The sequence below is a fragment of the Saimiri boliviensis genome, chromosome 17 (genome assembly GCF_048565385.1).
Source record: "Saimiri boliviensis isolate mSaiBol1 chromosome 17, mSaiBol1.pri, whole genome shotgun sequence".
Classification (NCBI taxonomy): domain Eukaryota; kingdom Metazoa; phylum Chordata; class Mammalia; order Primates; family Cebidae; genus Saimiri; species Saimiri boliviensis.
This window is the reverse complement of record NC_133465.1, coordinates 28,759,426-28,779,229: the sequence shown is the minus strand read 5'-3', so window position 1 is coordinate 28,779,229 and position 19,804 is coordinate 28,759,426. Positions and strand designations below refer to the sequence as shown.

The 19,804-nt window shown below is 38.0% G+C and overlaps 1 protein-coding gene across 2 annotated transcripts in view; it reads left to right on the top strand.

Moving 5' to 3' along the window:
* The window catches only part of CPD (carboxypeptidase D), a 72,061-nt gene that overhangs the window by 15,241 nt on the left and 37,016 nt on the right, over positions 1-19,804 (top strand). For both annotated transcript variants that reach the window (XM_039476223.2, XM_039476222.2), the window contains exons 3-7: positions 12,603-12,745; positions 13,422-13,591; positions 14,414-14,763; positions 15,243-15,434; positions 18,532-18,699. In XM_039476223.2, coding sequence (XP_039332157.1) covers positions 12,603-12,745; positions 13,422-13,591; positions 14,414-14,763; positions 15,243-15,434; positions 18,532-18,699 — 1,023 coding nt within the window. The remainder of the gene's footprint in view (positions 1-12,602; positions 12,746-13,421; positions 13,592-14,413; positions 14,764-15,242; positions 15,435-18,531; positions 18,700-19,804) is intronic.

The following is a 19,804-nucleotide window of genomic DNA, read 5'->3' as shown; positions in this document are numbered from 1 at the left end:
CTTCTTAGCATGGCAACAAAGATCCCACAGTCTGACGCAAGTCTGTAATTTTAGCCTTAGCTCCTACCTCTCCTCTGCCACCGGATTACTTGTCCTTCCCAAATGTGAACCTGCTTCACATGTTAGGTTATTCTCTGCCTGAAATGATTTTCACCAGTTTAGCTGTAATCTCTTCTGAAACCTCTCCTGTAATAACTCACTATCCTACCTTCGAGAACTTATTGTTTATACAGTATCATCAGTATAATACTTACCCACTTACGTTGTTAATAGTTTTTTGTGTGTATTTCCTCTTAGTGTGTGAATTCTTTGATGATAAGGACAGTGCAGTGCTATTCATTTTGGAGTTATCTTTGTGCAAAATGTATTGGCAGGAAAGAGTCCTAGAGGAGGGAAAACTAGAGGGGTTTTTACAGTCATCTTTAATGAGGTCTCTTTGGAGATAAGGGCTTTACCTAGAGGGCATGTAGGGGAATGAAAAGGGAATATGTAAAATATATAAGAAAGTATGCAAGAAGAATTGCAGAATTGATCATTTAAAAAGTAGAACAGAATGTCAAGGAGAGGATGTTAAAGATATGTCTTTAAGGATTTTGAATCTGGATAAGAAAAAATGGGAGTGGAAAAAACTAATTGGATGGTGGGATTGAGAGAGAGAGAAAGGAAAGAGAGAGAGACTGTGTGTGTGTGTGTGTGTCTTCAGGTGAAAGAGTAGTGAAAACTGGAAATATTAATAGTACTTGATTTACCAGTCACAAGTACCCAATGGGAAGTTAGGAAATAGGTTCTAGAGCTTGGGAGAGAGGTCAAGAAGAGAAAGAGATTTAGGAGTTCTGAGACATTTGGAAAGCATATGGCAGTGTACATGATTTTTAAAATTGAATTGATAGTGTTTCCTGGCATAATTGCGTGGAGCTAGAAGTTCAACCAGAACATATATATAAATGAACAGATGGGTGGTTTTTTTAACCTCCAAACTATATACAGTTTGTACTGGGATGTTTTCCTTAAGGAATGCCAACAATTAAGATATTAATTCTCAGCTTGATCATATTTTAAAGGTACAGTTGATAATCAAATGTGCATTAGTGAAGTGTTTTTGGTCTTATATGATCTTGCATATTAAAGAGCTGGTTGATGCTTTTTCTTCCCTTTATTTTCTCTTTTAAAATCTGAGTGCTACCAAATTTAAAAGGAAAGCAAAAAGGTAAAATAATACTTGAAACAATATTTGCTTGGAGTCAGAGTTGGCTTTAGTAAATTGAAACATAACCTAATATAAAGGCTGACTCGGAGCAGTGCAGTTGTGTACTTTGTAACGTGTTAATAGGCCTACATGAATGTTGAGAACCTACCACTGCTTTAGGATTTGGCCCCCCAGTCTTTAGATCTAATGTGTATAAATTGGATGTACTTTTTTCTTTTCCTTTTATCTTGTTTAACTCAGGTGGTGGAGAATGGGAGAGTACAATTTTTTTAAAAAAAGTTAAAAAAAAAATACTGTTCAAAGAGCTGTGTGGGAGACAGTGTTAACCAAGTTTGACAAAAATAAAAACAGATTCAGGACTGTGTAATTTAGTTTAGTTCTGTAGAATCATATCATTAGCAAATATATATTCAGTGGGAGTGGTGAAGGAAATAGATTTTCAAAAGATAAGTTGCTCAGAATACAAAGACCACGTTCAGTTACTAAGAACTTGATCAACATGAACTTGAATTTTAAAATTAGGAATTTGGGTAATTTTTTTAAGGGCAACCTCTGATTGTCCCATTCACTTGGCCCAGATTTTCCACCTAAAATTTTTTATGAACATTATGCTTATTAGTTTTTAAAAATGTCTCAGAGAGTACAAAGTTATCATTTGATAACTCACTTATTGTCTGTAAAAAATTGTGTAGAATATTCAAAGTTGTGAGAGAATTTCTCACTGTCCTTTGAAGTAGTTTTAATAAAGTAATATCATTAAGCTCCAAATTGAAATACAGGGTAGAAGTTGTCTATTTTCCAAGACTTTAAAATGCTTTTCCTATTTAAAAAAACACATTATAGTTTTCCTGTAAAAGATTAATAGGGTTCTTGTGTAGTGCAGCTTGGTACTTTATAGTTGGCCTGCAGAGGCAAGGGAAAAAACAAAGCAAAAAAACCTGCTGTGTTTAAGTCTTAACACTGAAGCATTGACTGTGTTTTTTTCTTTTGGCTTTCTGTTTGAGACAGAAAGAAGAATCTTTAGTATCTTTGAAAGAAGGATTGAATTTATTAGTCTCCCCTCCCCTTTAACACTAGATCTTTCTATAGTGAAAACAGTGGTAAGAGACTTGTTTCCTAATAAAGATAGATTATCTTAAAACATATGAAGATTAGTTGCATGACAAATCGATTCAAAGAGTTTAATGGAAATGAGTAGATCACTTGATCAGAAGATTTAGCTACCCATAACAGTTAGCATTGGTATTGATGAGAATTTGCAGTAGTACTAGACAGATTCCTAGCGGTTACACTTGGAGTCTTGTTCTTTGATGCTGGTAAATGAATGATAGGTTTCTTTTTTCCTTTCCTTTCCTTTCTTCTTCTTCTTCTTTTTTTTTTTTTTTTTTTTTTTTTTTTGAGACAGAGTTTTGTTGTGTTGCCCAGGATGGTCTCAAACTCCTGGGCTCAAGTGATCCACCGGCCTCAGCCTCCTGAGTGCCTGGGACTACAGGCATGCGCCACAAGGTCTGGCTAATTTTTATTTGTATTTTTTGGCAGAGACAGGGTTTCACTATGTTGGCCAGGTTGGTCTCGAACTCCTGACCTCAAGTGATCCGCTCACTTCGGCCTCCCAAAGTGCTGGGATTATAGGCATGGGCCACTGTGCCCAGCCGGGAATCATAGATTTCATTGTACATTGTATTCAGTTTTTTCAGAACATAGAAAAGTGCATTAAAAGGTAGGTTTATAAGCAAATTGTATACCTTTTGGCTTGTCAATTCTCCCCTTTGAGTGGAAGAAAAACTCCTAAGTCAGTGATTTTCAAGCTGAGGCACATTTCGGGAGAGTAGGGATCCTGGGAGGCAGAGATTGCAGTGAGCCACAGTCGGTCCGGCCTGGGCAACAGAGCCAGAACTTGCCTCAAAATAATAATAATAATAATAACATAAGCCACGACTGCACCACTGCACTCCAGCCTGGGCAACAGAGCCAGACCCTGTCTCAAAATAAGAACAAGAATAATAAAGAAGAAGGAGCAGCTACAGCAATAAAATAAAAAGTCTTGGAAGTGGCCATAGGAAAATAATGTGTGTATAAAGGGGAAGAAAAATTCAAATGATGAATTTCTCAGCAAAAGCCATTAGAGGCAGAAGGTAATGACACAAAGTTATTAAAGCACTCTGAAAAACAAACAGCTAAAAAACAAACAGCAAAAACAACAAACTACCAACCCACAACCCAGAGTTTTATATCCAATAAAAATGTCCTTCAAGAATGATGGCAAAATACACATTCTCAGAGATGGAAAACTAAGAGAATCCGTTATAAGCATACTTGCTTTAAAATAAATACTAAAGAAAGTTCTTCAGGCAGAAGAGAAATAATACCACAGAGAGAATTAGAACTTCAGGAATGAAGGAAAAGCAACATAAATGGTAAATATAATTAGCTATTTTTCTCCCCTTAAGTCCCTTAGAATGTGTATGACAGTTGAAAGTAAAAACTGTAACATTGTTTAGTGGGGCTTTCAATACAGCATGCGTACAGTAAGTCAAGTACAACATAAAAGGGTAGGATAAAGGGTATGGTATGTAGGTTTGTACATTCCTCTTGGAAGTAAAATATTAGGAAGAACTGTGAAAAGTTAAGTATGTAAATTGCATTTACTAGAGCAACTAACCAGTACAGTTAAAAACACAATTCCATAGAAGGCAGGAAAAGGGAAGCAGTGGGATTACGAGAGGGGCAAACAGAAAAATAATTAGAAAGTAGACCTAAATCCTAATATATCAATAATTATATTCAGTGTAAATGGTGCAAACACACCAACTAAGACAGGAATTGTAAACTGGAATTAAAAACAAGACCCAACTCTATGTCATCTGTGCAACTACAAGTAACTCTATTTAGTTAATTTTTATTTATTTATTTTTTTGAGATGGAGTCTTACTCTGTCACTCAGTTTTTGAAGTGCAGTGGTGCGATCTCGGCTCACTGTAACCTCTGCTTCCGGGTTTCTTAAGTGTTCTCCTGCCTCAGTGTCCCAAGTAGCTAGGACTGTAGGTGCCCACCACCACACCCAGCTAATTTTTGTATTTTTAGTAGAGACAGGGTTTCACCGTATTGGCCAGGCTGGTCTTGAACTCCTGACCTCAAATGATCCACCTGCGTTGGCCTCCCAAAGTGTTGGAATTACAGGCGTGAGCCACCGCACCAGGCCAGAAACTCACTTTAAATATAATGATATAGTAAGTTAAAAGAATGGAAAAAAAGTACACCATACACACACACAAACCAAAAGAACAATGGAGTGGCTATGTGACTATCAGGTAAAACAGACATCAGAGCAAGAAAAAATGCCAGCGATAAAGAGCAAGAAAAAATGCCAGAGATAAAGAAGAACATTACATAATGATAAAAGGGTAGACTCTCCAAGATGACATAATTCTAGATAATTAAGATAACTATTAAATTTTACATATGCAAAAAACTTAGATTAGTTTACATTTACATGGCCCTGAAATTGTTATTTTTATGTGTTCTCTGTTTTGTTTCCTCACCAGGACTCTAAACTCTTGATGGAAGTACATCTCTTGTTTATAATTCCCAATCTTAGTATAATGCCTTACACACATTGACCATTGCATTATGACCAATGTAGCGGTAAAAATTGGAACAGATTTTTTATAAATATTATGTACAATTAATAGCATGTGTGTGTTTACGTGTATATGTACAAGTGAAAGTTACCACAGATGATTTTAGGTCAGCAATGACTAAAGCTGACTAATATCACCTAATGACTAAATATGGCTTGGTAGGGATAGGAAAATCAGCATCTTACCTATTTCCTGCCAGACCCAAGGGAGTAAGAGGAAGCTAAAAGATTGCCTTATCCTAGGAGACAAGGTTAAGACCAAGTTACTAGGCTTATGGTGATCATAAACCTGCATATATTCTGAGAAGACAAAGTCTATTTGACATCCCCACGTGGATATTCGATGGGCATTTCAAACTTAATGCATTAAAAACAAACATCTTAATTTCTCACTGCTCCAACCTCCTTTCATTCAACATATATTTATTGAAGAGATACTATGTGCCAGCTACTGTTATAGTGCTTGGAATGTCCATCAATGGGAATAACAAAGATCTCTGCCCTTGTGTTATAATCTGGCAGGGAGAAACAGGCAGTAGACAATAAACATAACAGGTAAATTGTTAAGTGTTGTAGAAAAAAGAACAAGGTAGAAAAAGCACCAGTGCCAGTACCAGTACCAATAACACTGCCAGTGCCAGCACCAGTGATGGCTTCAGTGCTGGTACCAGCCTGCAGCCACTGTCATATTTGGGCTCTTCGCTGGCCTTGGTGGAGCTGGTGCCAGCACCAGCGGCAACTCTGGTTCCTGTGGTTTCTCCTACAAGTGAGATTTCAGATATTGTTAATCCTGCCAGTCTTTCTCTTCAAGCCAGGGTGCATCCTCAGAATCCTACTCAACACAGCACTCTAGGCAGCCACTATCAATCAATTGAAGTTGACAGTCTGCATTCAATCTATTTGCCATTTCAAAAAAAAAAAAGAAAGAAAAAGGGTAAGAGTAACTGGGAGTGCTGGTAGATGGGCTTGGGGATAGTGATGGAGGAATGTAAGTAGCAACTTAAAATGGGAAGGTCAGGATGACCTGATGTCAGAATGACCTGACTTCATTGTCATATTGAAATTAGAGCAAAGAGCCAGAGTTGAGGAAGTTAGTCAAGTAGTCCTTACTACTATCTAGGGGAAGAGCATTCCAGGCAAACGGAACAAGTAGAGCAAAGTCAGGAGGTACTTAGAGTATCCAGTGAACAGCAAGGAGGCCATGTGTCTGGTGCAGAGCCAGTGATGGGGAGAGTATAAAAGAAGGTTTAGGAAGGAAGGCTGGGTGATGTGGTCAAATCCTATAGGGCCTGGGGCCACTGAAAAGACTTTGAATTTTAGTCTGAGTGAAATACAGGGAGTCACTGACTGTTTTGAACAGAGAAATAGACATCTGACTTGCATTTTAACAGAATTACTCTGGCATCTCTGTTGAGCAAAAAATATAGAAGGGCAGGGGCAGAAACGGGAACCTGTTAAGGGTGATTGCAGAAATACATGCAGAGAAATGACAGTGGCTTGTACAAGGCCACAGCAATGGAGATGAGGAGAAATCTTTGGATTCTGAATATATTTTGAAATTAGAGTTGGCATGGTTTTCTGGCATTTTGGATGTAAAATGTGAATCCAAGGCTTTTTGCCTGTGCAACTATTTAATAGAAGGGTGGAAGTGGCATTAACTTCAGTGGGAAAAACTGTGGGTGCAGCAGGTTTGGAGAAGATGAGTAGTTGAGTTTTGGATATGTTAAGTCTGTGGTAACCAAGTAAAGATTTTGAATAGGCAGTTGGATGTACAAGTTTGGAGTCTGGGAAGAAGTCCAGGTTAGAGGTAGAAATTTGAGATCATGTTTAAAACCATGGGTCTGTATGAGTTTCATTATACCAAGGAAATAAGTAGTAAGAGGAGAGGACCAAGGGGAGAGCCTTAGGGATGCCACATCTGTTGCCTTTGTTCTCTTTCATCTTTTCAGTAAGTGGCACCACTAACTCCCTGATTTCTCAAGCCTAAATCTAGAAGTCATCCTTGATTTCTTCCTTCTACGACCAGATCTGTCCTCTTTGTCTCCACTACTACCAACCTAGTCCAAGCCACCATTATCTTCTAATTCATTTCCATGCTTCCCCTTTTGCCCACCTCCAGTCATTTTGCATCCAGCATTCAGAGTGATCTTGACAGAAGGAAGGTAATTCCAACTATATCACACCTCTGTGCAAAGCCTGCCAGTGTTCTGCACAGCAAATGTTGTGAATGAATATTCTGACTCACAAATCAGTGTGAAGTATTGTCAAACATGAAACAAGAGTGAAAAGGCAGCCTACAGAATGGAAAAATATTTTTGCCCTAATAAAATATTAACCCCCTAAAAAGGGTTAATATCTAGAATATACAAAGAACTCCTACAACTCAACAACAAAAAACAAATAATCTAATTTAAAAATGGGCAAAGGACTGAAATGGACATTTCTCTAGAGAAGAATGGCCAACAAACATTGAAAAGATGCTCAACATCACAAATTATCACATACCCATGTTCATTGCAGCATTATCCACAATTACCAAGGCTGGAAGCAGCTAAATGTCAATTGACAATTGAATGGATAAAGAAAAGTTTATATATACACAAAATGGAATCTTATTCAGCCTTAAAAAAGAAGAAAATCCTGTCATATGCTAAAACATAGAGGAACCTTAAGGATATTACACTAGGTGAAATAAGCCACAAGGAAAAAATACTGCATAATTCCACTTATATGTGGTATCTGAAGTAGTCAAACTCTTGGAAACAAAGTAGAAAGGTGATTGCCAGGAGCTGGGAAGAGAGGGAAGAGGGAAGTTGTTTAATGGGTATGGAGCTTCATTTTTGCAAGATGAAAATGTTCTAGAGCTCTATTGCACAACAATGTGAATGTAGTTAACACAATTGTACTGTACATGCAAAAATGGTTACTATGGTGAATTTTGCATTGTGTTCTTTAGTGCCATAAAACAAAAACAAAATACCTCCAGTGGTTCCTACCACACTTGGAGTAAAATCCCAAACTCCTTACCCTAGCTGCTAAAGCCCTTTATGATCTTGTTTTTCCAGAATTTGTCAAACTCGTCTTGTGCCATTCTTCCCTCGTCTGTTATTGTCCAGCCACAGCAGCTTTCTTTCTATTCCTTACACTCACCAAACTTTTTCCTCTGCCCTTGGAATGTTCTTCCCGCTGACTTTTAGCAGACTGGCTGCGTCTTGTTTTTCAGATCTTGACTTAACATACCTCCTCACAAAGCCTTTTTTTTTTGAGATGGAGTTTTGCTCTTGTTGCCCAGGCTGGAGTGCAATGGTGTGATCTTGGCTTACTGCAGCCTCCACCTCCTGGATTCAAACCATTCTCCTGCCTCAGCCTCCCAAGTAGCTGGGATTACAGGTGTGGTGTCTGGCTAATTTTTGTATTTTTAGCAGAGACAGGGTTCCAGGGTTTCACCATGTTGGTCAGGCTGGTCTTGAATTCCTGACCTCGTGATCTGCCCGTCTCAGCTTCCCAAAGTGCTGGGATTACAGGTATGAGCCACCATGCCTGGCCCTCACAAAGACTTTTTATGACTACCTGGCTGCCACCAGTCACTAGCTGTATCACATCACTCTACTTAAATTTTCTGCCTAGCATTTCCTACTGTCTGATATTTTTCTTATTTATCTTTATTTACTGTCTGCCTCCCCTATAGAAGAATTTTGTAAGTTTTTAAAAATTCTCATAAAAGAATGTTATAAGAAAGCAGGGACCTTGTCTGTTTTGTTCATCACCGTATCTCCAAGCACCTAGAATAGTGCCTGGCATATCGCTCAGTAAATATTTGCTGAATGAAAACTGAAATTCCTAGTTTTAAATGATTATGTCTTGAAAAGGACTGCTCTTTTCCCCAAGCTCCAGACCTGTCTTTTTGGATTCCTTCTTGGGTATTTCTATCTAAATATTCTGCAGATACCTCAAATTCCACATGCCCCTCTCCACTCACTTACTCTTCCAGATCTTATTTTTTCTCTGTTAATGGCATCATTATTAGCCCAATTGATAAGGGCCAGAGGTCTTCTTTGATTCCTTTCTTTCTCTCAGGATCTGTCAGATCCTGTCAGTATCCTATCTCACATCTTTCCCTTCTCTTCCACACAGTTGCCACCACATCATTTTAGGCCTAATTACTTTTTACCTGGATCATTGTAAGAAACCATCTAGCTGGGCTTTTTGCTTCTAATCCCCCATGCCTTTCCAGACTGTACTATCTATCTTCTATTCATATCGCTACTTTTCTGTTCAAAACTAACAAATAAAATGCTATTTTTTTAATGCCTTGGAAAGCCAAGGAAACCTTTATCCTCAGCCTCCTTTAGACCCCACTTAACTTTCCAGCCTCACCCTTCATGACACCCCTGCAGCTCTGTGTTACTGCTCTAATACTGTGGCCTTATCGGTCTCACAGCTGGTGGTCAGCATACACCAGCAGCCTCCACCTTTACAAAGCCATTTCCCCTGACTGCAGTGCTCCTGGACCCCCACATCCCTTTACATCTGACTCGTAGTTTTAAGATCTAACTAAAAAACTGCCTCCCCCAAGAAGCCTTCATGGATCTTCCCTCAACTCCAAAATTGAAATTAGTGGCATAGACCCATAATATTTCTATTATTGATAATTTTTCTTTTTTTTTCCAAGACAGGATCTTACTTTGTTACCCAGGCTGGAATGCAGTGGTGCAATCTTGGCTCACTGCACCCTTGACCTCCTGGGCTCAAGCGATCCTCCCACTTCAGCCTCCTGAGAAACTATAACTACAGGCGTGTGCCATCACGCCTGGCTAATTTTTTGTGTGTTTTTTGTAGAGACGGTTTTACCGCATTGTCTAGGCTGGTCTCGAACACCTGAGCTCAAGCAATCCGCCCACCTCAGCCTCTCAAAGTGCTAGGATTACAGGCACGAGCCACCTCACCCAGCCTATTATTTTTTAAATTGTGGTAAAGTATATATAATATAAAATTTACCATTGTAACTGTTATGAACTGTACAATTCCCTGGCATTAAGTACATTTACATTGTTGTACAACATTCACCACTGTCCTCTACTACGATATTTAATTATTTATGGATGTAGTTGTTCCCTCCTCTGATTGGAAACAAACGCTTGGCATTATTTATAAGTGCTCGAATTAACGTGGATGAACGAGAATATAATCAGATCATCTCCTTTACGTATCCTGAGATTAGACGGCACATCACCAGCATCCTTGTAATCCTGCTTGATTAACTTTAGGATTGTGTTCCGTTTTCTTCTTTGTACTTCTTATTCAAAATGGCATTGGTTAGAGTTCACAGAGTACTGGATTTTTAAAGGTTCTTTGCCCAATTTCTTCTTTACTCGTTTTTGATGCTTTACACTTAACCTAGCTTTTTTTGTCTTACTGATATCTGTTCTATAAATATGCCAGTGAAATGGAGCATATTGTATTAGGTAAGGTGTGCTTATTTCAAGAACTACAGGTGTTTCAAAGCACATAATGAAACTTCAGCAAAAATGAGGTTAAGAGTTTAGTCTCCAGTAATATTGCTGCAGTTTTATATCTGTCAGGTTTTGTTATTTTTGCTATATTGTTTGTTTTTCTTCAATGTTTATTTTTTATTTATTTTTTGTTATTATTATACTTTAAGTTCTGGGGTACATGTGCGGATCTTGCAGGATTGTTACATAGGTATACACATGCCATGGTGGTTTGCTGCCTCCATTCCCCCACCAACTACATTAGGTATTTCTCCTAATGTTCTCCCTCCCCAATCTCCCCACCTCCTGCTATCCCTCCCCTAGCCCCCTTCTTCAATGTTTTATAAGCCCCTGTTCTTTGATGAACTCCTAATATGCTGTGCTTTAAACTATGTCATTGACCTTTCTCCACAAACAGGTTTCAGAATTGTCTTTTTCATGTTCTCTCCCTGCCTTTTCTCTTATAATCAAATCAGCATGTTTTTGTTTTTGTTTTTGTTTTTGTTTTGGAGACAGTCTCAATCTATTGCCCAGGCTGGAGTGCAGTGGCACTATCTATGTTCATTGCAACCTCTGCTTCCCAGGTTCAAGCGATTCTCCTGCCTCAGTCTCCCGAGTAGCTGGGACTACAGGCACGTGCCACCACACCCAGCTAATTATTTGTATTTTTAGTAGAGACAGGGTTTCACCATGTTGCCCAGGCTAGTCTCGAACTCCTGAGGTCAGGTAATCTGCCTGCCTTCGCCTCACAAAGTGCTGGGATTACAGGCATGAGCCATTGCACCCCACCCAAATTAGTATGTATTTTTAAACATCATAGAAAGCGAGAGTTGGAAGGTTCTTTTGTGATCATCCAACATTCACTTTGCATATAAATAAATAAATACCCATGTTAATACCAAGGGGTTCTCATCCAGTAAGTGGCAGGAGAATCTATGATGCAGGGATATCTGTTGGTGCTGTCAGTGAAAGGGAAGTTATTCTCCCTCCTGATCTGAAGGATCCTGTGTCACATCATCTGAAATGCACTGGGGGTTGAGGAAAGATGACCCTCAAAATCCACATTTGTACTTTCCAAGAGCAAGACAAGATCATAGAAAAGTTACACCCCCTCCTGTCTCCACTTTTTAGTCTTTATCCACTAAAAACAAGATAAGAGAAAATCAAGTGACAAGAATGATAGGGTAATAGGTTTTCAACAAAATTAGTGTGTGGGCTTATATAGGTATAAAAATGGTGAAGGTGATAGACCATGGATGCTTATTCCCTTTTAAGTTCCATCTTTAATTTACACATTTTGAAAGAATTTTTTGTGTCTTATTTTCCCCTGATTTGTGTAGCTGTGCCACCCTAAATACAGACTTTCTTTTTGCTCTTGCCACCTTCTTGATAAGGGGAAGTACAGTTAGAATTGTAGATACTTAGTAATGCTTCGACATGAATATCCTTCACAACTTTGACATTTGTACCCTTTATTATCATTCTGTTAGAAATCTTAACTTCTTTGTGCTGCACTTTTCATGTCTGTAAAATGGATGAAATAGTAATACCTGCCTCATATAATTGCCATAAAGATTAAATGCTAATACACATAAAGCTCTTAGAACAGGTCTGGTATATAGTAAACACTCAAAGGTAGAACTATTATCATTATTGTTACTGGTATTAACTGATATAGTCATGCTTTTCATAACTGTTCATCCTATCAATTCAATGTATTTTTTCACTATATATATATATATATATATATATATATATATGTATATATTTTTTTTTTTTTTTTTTTGAGACAGAGTTCCGCTCTTGTTACCCAGGCTGGAGTGCAATGGCGCGATCTCGGCTCACCACAACCTCCGCCTCCTGGGTTCAGGCAATTCTCCTGCCTCAGCCTCCTGAGTAGCTGGGATTACAGGCACGCGCCACCATGCCCAGCTAATTTTTTAGATTTTTAGTAGAGACGGGGTTTCACCGTGTTGACCAGGATGGTCTCGATCTCTCGACCTCGTGATCCACCCGCCTCGGCCTCCCAAAGTGCTGGGATTACAGGTTTGAGCCACCGCGCCCGGCTATTCTTTTTCAATGTATATTTCTTTTAACCTTCCTTGTTAGCCTCCATTATAATTCAAATGCTTTCTCCAATTTTAAACAATTTAATGAAAATAAAATTTATACATGCAGAGATGGCTGATTTAATTTCTTCAATCTTTTGGAGGGTAGAATTCTTTTCCTTCTGAGAGTAAACTTATTTTTTTCCATGTTATAGGTGGTATGCAAGATTACAATTATGTATGGGCCAACTGTTTTGAGATCACATTAGAACTGTCTTGTTGCAAGTACCCACCTGCTTCACAGCTTCGACAGGAATGGGAGAACAATCGTGAGTCTTTGATCACATTGATTGAAAAGGTAAAAGTAGATGACTGGAAGTTTGGGGTATAGAAGCAGGATTAAATAAGGGAGAAATTTGAATGCATGTGAATGACGATCTATACAGTATTAGATGTCCTTTATCTGTTTTTATTATTTAAGATTATAAATTATCTTTAAAGAGTATTAGATCATAATCTGTTAAAACATGTTCTAGCTCTGTTTCCCCTGCCCCTTACCCCTAGCTCTCTGCTCCACAGGGCTTCCTTTGCTTGTCTTGGGACATTTACACAAACTGGAATAATTAGCCAAATTTGTGTTCTTAAGTTCTTACAATGTCATGTGATCATATTTGCTAGTGAGCCTTTACTACTATATGAACCATAGACATCAGTTTAATTTAAACATCACACAGACTAATAGAGCAATTGGATACACCAGCAATTATACCTTGTTGAGAAAATTAGAAGTCTGGCTTTGAGGAGAGGGAATTTCAAAAGCACCTTACTAGTGTAGAGTTCAGACACATATGACTTAAGTTTAAGGATTTAATACTTCTATCTGTATTTTATTTAAACTCAAGGAATTGAAAATGTTTTGGGGAGAGAGAAGAGTAACCTTATTTTTTAGAAATTCTAGTCTCAGTTCAGAGAGAGGTTATGCCCTCTTGGCTTCCAAATTCATGGTCTCTGAGCTTGGATTCTTGTCTTCTTAGGTTCACATTGGAGTTAAAGGATTTGTTAAAGATTCAGTAACAGGATCTGGTTTGGAGAATGCAACCATCTCAGTGGCTGGTATTAATCATAATATCACAACAGGCAGATTTGGTGATTTCCACCGATTACTTATTCCTGGAACTTACAACCTTACAGTAGTTTTAACTGGGTAAGAATTTAAACTATGTAGATTCTTAGTTAAAATGTCAAGTCTCTGTTTTATATGTAAGACAGAAATATAGTCTAGTATATGTTATTTATTTTTTGTGGCTTTTATTTTTCTTTATTTTCTGATTTTTCTCCCTTTATAATAAGAAAATACTGTTGTGGAGTTTTTTGTCACATAGTCTAAAATAGTACAATGGGATGTGAAACATAGATGTTGCATTAGAGGAAGGACAATTTTTAAAATTTGAAAAGATATTCAGCTATGTAAAGTATTACCTTAAAGCTAACTGAATACCAGAGTAGAAGAAACCCAGGGCTCTGTGAAAGACATTTTGAAGAACTGTCTTATCAGCTTTCTAATATATTAAATGAGTGGTTTCCCACCTCTCCTGGAAAGCTTTCTAGAAGCTCACTTTGATAAGGATTTAATTGATAACCTTTAATCTTGAACTTTCCTACTTGAAAAAGAAGTTGGAATGTCAATTTGATAAGACACTGCAAATAATTGTATGATTTATCACTTCTTTGAGTACTGTAGCATTGGGGTAATAATCTTTCAACATGCTCTTTCCTTTGAACGTAATTTTTTTTTTTATACATTCTAGTGTGTGGTATTTGAGAAGATTTGGTAAGAGAAATAGTTCTTCAGTCTGGGGTTCTTTGTGAGATAATGTCTTAAAACTCTTAAATTGGCACATCTCTAGTTTGAACTTTGATAGATCACTAAGTGTAAGAGGGTGAAAAGGCTTCTGTGCTTTTATAATGTTAAAGCATTGTATGTCTTAACTATAAACTACTTACTTTTTCAAATTTTTTTTTTCAGGTATATGCCATTGACTGTTACTAATATAGTGGTGAAAGAAGGACCAGCCACAGAGGTGAATTTTTCCCTTAAGCCATCTGTAACTTCGGTAATCCCTGACACGACTGAGGCTGTAGCAACTGCTAGCACAGTTGCTATACCTAATATTCCTTCTGGAACATCATCCTCCTACCAGCCAATTCAGCCAAAGGACTTTCACCACCACCATTTCCCTGATATGGAAATCTTCTTGAGAAGGTTTGCCAATGAATATCCTAACATTACTCGGCTTTATTCATTGGGAAAATCAGTAGAGTCAAGAGAACTTTATGTGATGGAGATATCTGATAATCCAGGTGTCCATGAACCAGGTAATTGGTATGGTCTTACACATAATTTCAGTAGTGCCTCTCAAAGCCGTGTTTAATATTGCCATGTTTCATCCAGAAAAGTCACCTATAGTATGTATAACCGATATTAAGAAAACCTAACTAAAATTAGAAGAAAGAAAAAAAGAAAATGTAACCAATCTTTTCCCAGAAAAGAAGGAAATCCTTTTGCTAACCCATATTAGGCATGATATTTAATACATGCATAGATTAGATTTAATCTGCTAATAGTTTTATTTATTTATATTATATGGCATATATATGCTTTGAGCCTGCTCAGACGTATGTATTAGTAAGGAAGCTGCTTTATAAGATGTTTCTGAAGGTTTTTTCTACCTCCTTTGCCAAAAATATGTGTTTAAAAAAATTTTTAGTCCAGGATTTATATATGTTGGGGAAAAAAAAAAAAGAGTCCATGATGATTAAAAAGAAAAAAAGTCTTCCATGTAATTTGTTTTCAGGTGAACCAGAATTTAAGTACATTGGAAATATGCATGGAAATGAAGTGGTTGGAAGAGAACTGCTGTTGAACCTCATCGAATACCTTTGTAAGAACTTTGGAACAGACCCTGAAGTCACAGATTTGGTTCGTAGCACTAGAATTCACCTTATGCCATCCATGAATCCTGATGGGTATGAAAAGTCCCAGGAAGGTAAAGAATAGCTATTAATGCTTAATCTTTTGATCACTATATAGCATGATTATTTTGATGTAGAAGAGAATTTGAACTGGTTCTTTTGGAATTTCTTCCTGTTTTTTTTTCCTTATAATTAATGATTGATTTTAGCTCTTATATTCTTATGAGAAGATCTGGTCCACTCAACAATTATGTGATCACATTTATACTTTTAATGGAGTTTTCCACTTGGTAATGGCTCTTATTTACTAGAAATAGAGTATAAGATTTTTATAAATTGTTTCATTTTAGCAATAGTTCTGTCAACAAAGAGTCAAACTCTGTAAAATGTTTGGAGAGATTTATTCTAAGCCATATATGAGTGACCATGGCCCATGACATAAGCCCTCAGACCTTCAGGACATCTGCCCAGGATGGCTGGGATGCAGCTCGGTTTTATGCGTTTTAGGGAGGCATCAGATACATTTAAGATATACATTGTTTTGGTCCAAAAAGGGCTAAGGTTGAAAGAGTTATTATCAATTGAAAGGAATGTCTGGGTTAGGATAACAGGTTTTAGTTACCAAAGTTTTATCATGCAGATGAAGCCACCAGGTAGCAGGCTTCAGAGAGAATAGATTGTAAATGTTTCTTATCAGACTTAAGGCCTGTGTTGGTATTTAATGCTGATTGGTTTTTCCTGATTTCCAGAAGGGAGGAGGTGTAATAAGACATGTCTGACCCCTACTTCCTGTCATGGCCTGAACCAGTCTTTCAGGTTAACTTTGGAGTTCCCTGGTCAAGAGGAGGGAATCTATTCAGATGGTTGGGCAGGGCTTTAGAATTTTGTTTTAGGTTTACAGTTCTTATTAAATCATTATTTTGGGAATCTTATTTCATAAGTGAAAAATCAAACCAGATCTCTCTCAAAGCCAGTGACTCTGTTTTAACTCTCAGTTCTACTCTCTGTGCATATTCCAGACCTGCTAATTTATTGACTTCCCATTTCTTTGCCTTCTCTGGGAAGCCCATCTTTCCTGGGTGTTATAGTATGCTCTGAGACAGTAGACCAATACATGCCAACTTATGCACAACACTAGGGGAGTGAGAATTCATCTTTTCCCAGTCTGTGATTTTTTTTCTAGGCAATGATATCCATCAGTAGAATAGGCACCACAGTATGATATGGAGCCTCATGACTTATTGCTAGCACTGCCCTGACCATTGGGAGGATCATTAGTACCCAGAAGTGCTCTTGAACAATAGACACAAGATCTTCCATATATATATATATATATTTTTTTTTTCAGGTTTTTGCCCCTAATGTCCTTATTCTTTATCAGTGTCACAAATCCCTCCTACACACTCCCCAGACATTTCTGAAAGGTAGAACTAATTATGCTAGTGAGTCCTCCAGTTTTCTTCAGTCTCTTGCAATTTTTCTCATAATGACGTAAGGCCCCCACTCCCTAGTAAAATGGAATATGCACAGTTAAGCTTAAATTGAACTTTTTCCTCCATCAAGTGAAACTTGCAACTCTGTTCTTGGCTAACTTTACCTTTTTGTGATCACTTTAATGTGAGCATATCACAATTTTCTTCTTTTCATTTGGTGTATTTCTTAGAATGTCTTAGTGAGCTTTATACAAGTACAGAGAGAAGTGTAGGGTTCCTGGCCAGGTGCAGTGGCTCATGCCTGTAATCCCAGCATTTTGGTGGGCCAAGGTGGGTAGATCATTTGAGGTCAGGAGTTTAAGACCAGCCTGGCCAACATGGTGAAACCCTGTTTCTACTAAAAGTACAAAAAATTTGCTGGATATGGTAGCACACACCTGTAATTCTGGCTACTCAGGAGGCTGAGGCACAAGAATTGCTTGAACCTGGGAGGTGGAGGTTGCAGTGAGCCAAGATCATGCCATTGCACTCTAACCTGGGCAACACTCTAACCTGAGACTTCATCTCAAAAAAAAAAAAATTGTAATGCCTTACAGATTCTTCCTGCCTGTTGCACAGGCAAAACAGTTCACTGAGACCATGGTATCACAGTAAAGAGACAGTTTAATTAACACAAGGCCAACCACACAGAACTGGAGTTGTCACTCAAGTCAGTCTCCCCAAAGGCTCAGAGGTTACGGTTTTTCCAAGGCAGTTTGATGGGCAAGGGGCTAGAGAATGGGATGATTGGTTGGGGATAAAATCATAGGGATGTGGAAAACAGTCCTCATGTGCTGAGTCACCATCTGGTTAGGAGCCACAGGACCAGCTGAGTCACAAGTCGCTGGTCTGGGTGGTATCAGCTGGTTGTCAGAAATGCAAAAGTCTGAAAAACATCTCAAAAGGCCAATCTTAGGTTCTGCCATAGGGATGTTATCTACAGGAGCAATTGGGAGAGTTACAAATCTTTCAACTTCCGAAATGATGGCTGGTTATACTTTAATTACACATACATGTTAGCCAGTTTTGGTCCTCTTATAGTCCCAACCGTGTGGCCTTTCATTATTTTTACAAAGGTAGTTTCATTTTGGGAAAGGCTATTATCATTCTTGCTTTAAGATTAAACTGTAAGCTAAATTCCTCCCAAAGTTAGCTTGGCCTATGCCCAGGAATGACCAAGGACAGCTTGGAGGTTGGAAGCAAGGTGAAGTCCAGGCAGGGTGGCTCAATCCTATAATCCTAGCACTTTGGGAGGCCAAGGTGGGCGGATCACCGATGTCAGTTCAGGACCAGCCTGGCCAACATGGTGAAACACTATCTCTACTAAAAAATACAAAAATTAGCTGGGCATGATGGCGGGTGCCTGTAATCCCAGCTACTTGGGAGGCTGAGACGGGAGAATCACTTGAACCTGGGAGACAGTGGTTGCAGTGAGCTGAGATTATGTCACTTCACTCCAGCCTGGGTGGCTGAGTGAGACCCTGTTTCAAAAAAAAAAGAATCAAGGTAGGGTAAACTATGTCAGATTTCTCTTACTGTAATAATTTTGCAAAGACAGTTTCATAATCATAGGTGATCGATAATAGTGAAGCCTGATATGTTCACATTTGCCTTGAGTTAAAATATCTGAAGTAGTACATATTGGAATAAAATATAAGCGAACATGGCTTAAATTTGAATCCTTTATCATATCATACAGGAGATTCAATAAGTGTAATTGGCAGAAACAACAGCAACAACTTTGACCTGAACCGAAATTTCCCAGACCAATTTGTTCAAATCACAGATCCTACCCAACCAGAAACTATTGCTGTAATGAGCTGGATGAAGTCCTATCCATTTGTACTTTCAGCAAACCTGCATGGAGGTATGGCAACTTTATATTCTACTAATTAGTTCTTGTTGAGAGCATTTGGAAATCCTCGTGGAATTTTATCAGTTTGTAGTGTTATGCTTTCTTAAAATGAGTATCCTGTTACTGCTTTTATGGCAGACAACAATAAAAGTGTTTTCTCATTACTTTTTCAGCCAGTGTCCTGGTTGTTTCTTTCCTCCTTGTTTCTCCTTTTTTTTTTCCTCCTCTTATCTTCTCCTTCTACCTCCATGTCTTCTCTCCACCCCTTTCTCCTCTCTTTTCTCACATACTACTTCTCTCTCTCCCTCCTATCTCCTCTCCTCTTTCTTCTCTGTCTTTTCTTTTTTCTCCTCTCCTCTCCCTCTTCCCTGTCTCTCCCCTTACTCTGCTTCTTCCTTCTCCTCTCCTCTTTTTCTCGTAGTTCTTCAGGTATTTTGTATTTATCCCTCACACTGGGAACTTGGTAACATGCTCTCATGTCATTCATAAAAGTTGATCCGAATTTTTAGTTCTGTTTTCTCCCTGAAGGTTCATAAATGCTTTTATGTAAATTTAAATTTTGATATGCTCTTACTGATATGTCTACTGATATCAAAATTTAGATTTTGATACTCTCTTTTGCTTGGCATATGCTTCGCTGCAGCAGAATGACCACATTCTCATGTAGTACCTGAGCTTATATACCTCCAAATAATTTAGCAGGGATGGATTGGTTGAATAGGATGAGAGGTCAAGATTAAAAATCATCACAACGTCCAGTTAAGATTGTGAATAAGAGTGAAGGTATCAGTACCCAAGAGAACCAAAATGTGTCCACACATAAACTCACTTGAACAAAATGTTCATTCATTTAATGTACAATGCTAATGTATATGAATGTTCAATGTACACGAATGTTCATTCAGGATTACTCACAATAATGAAAAAGCAGAAACAACCCAAACAACCATCATCTGATAAATGGATAAATAAAATGTGATCTACCCTTACAATGAATATTATTTGGCACGAAAAGGAATCAAGTGCTGATACGTGCTACGACATAGATTCTTGAAACCTTATGCTAAGTGACAACAGCCAGTCAAAACCACATATTGTATGATTATTATTTTTTTCT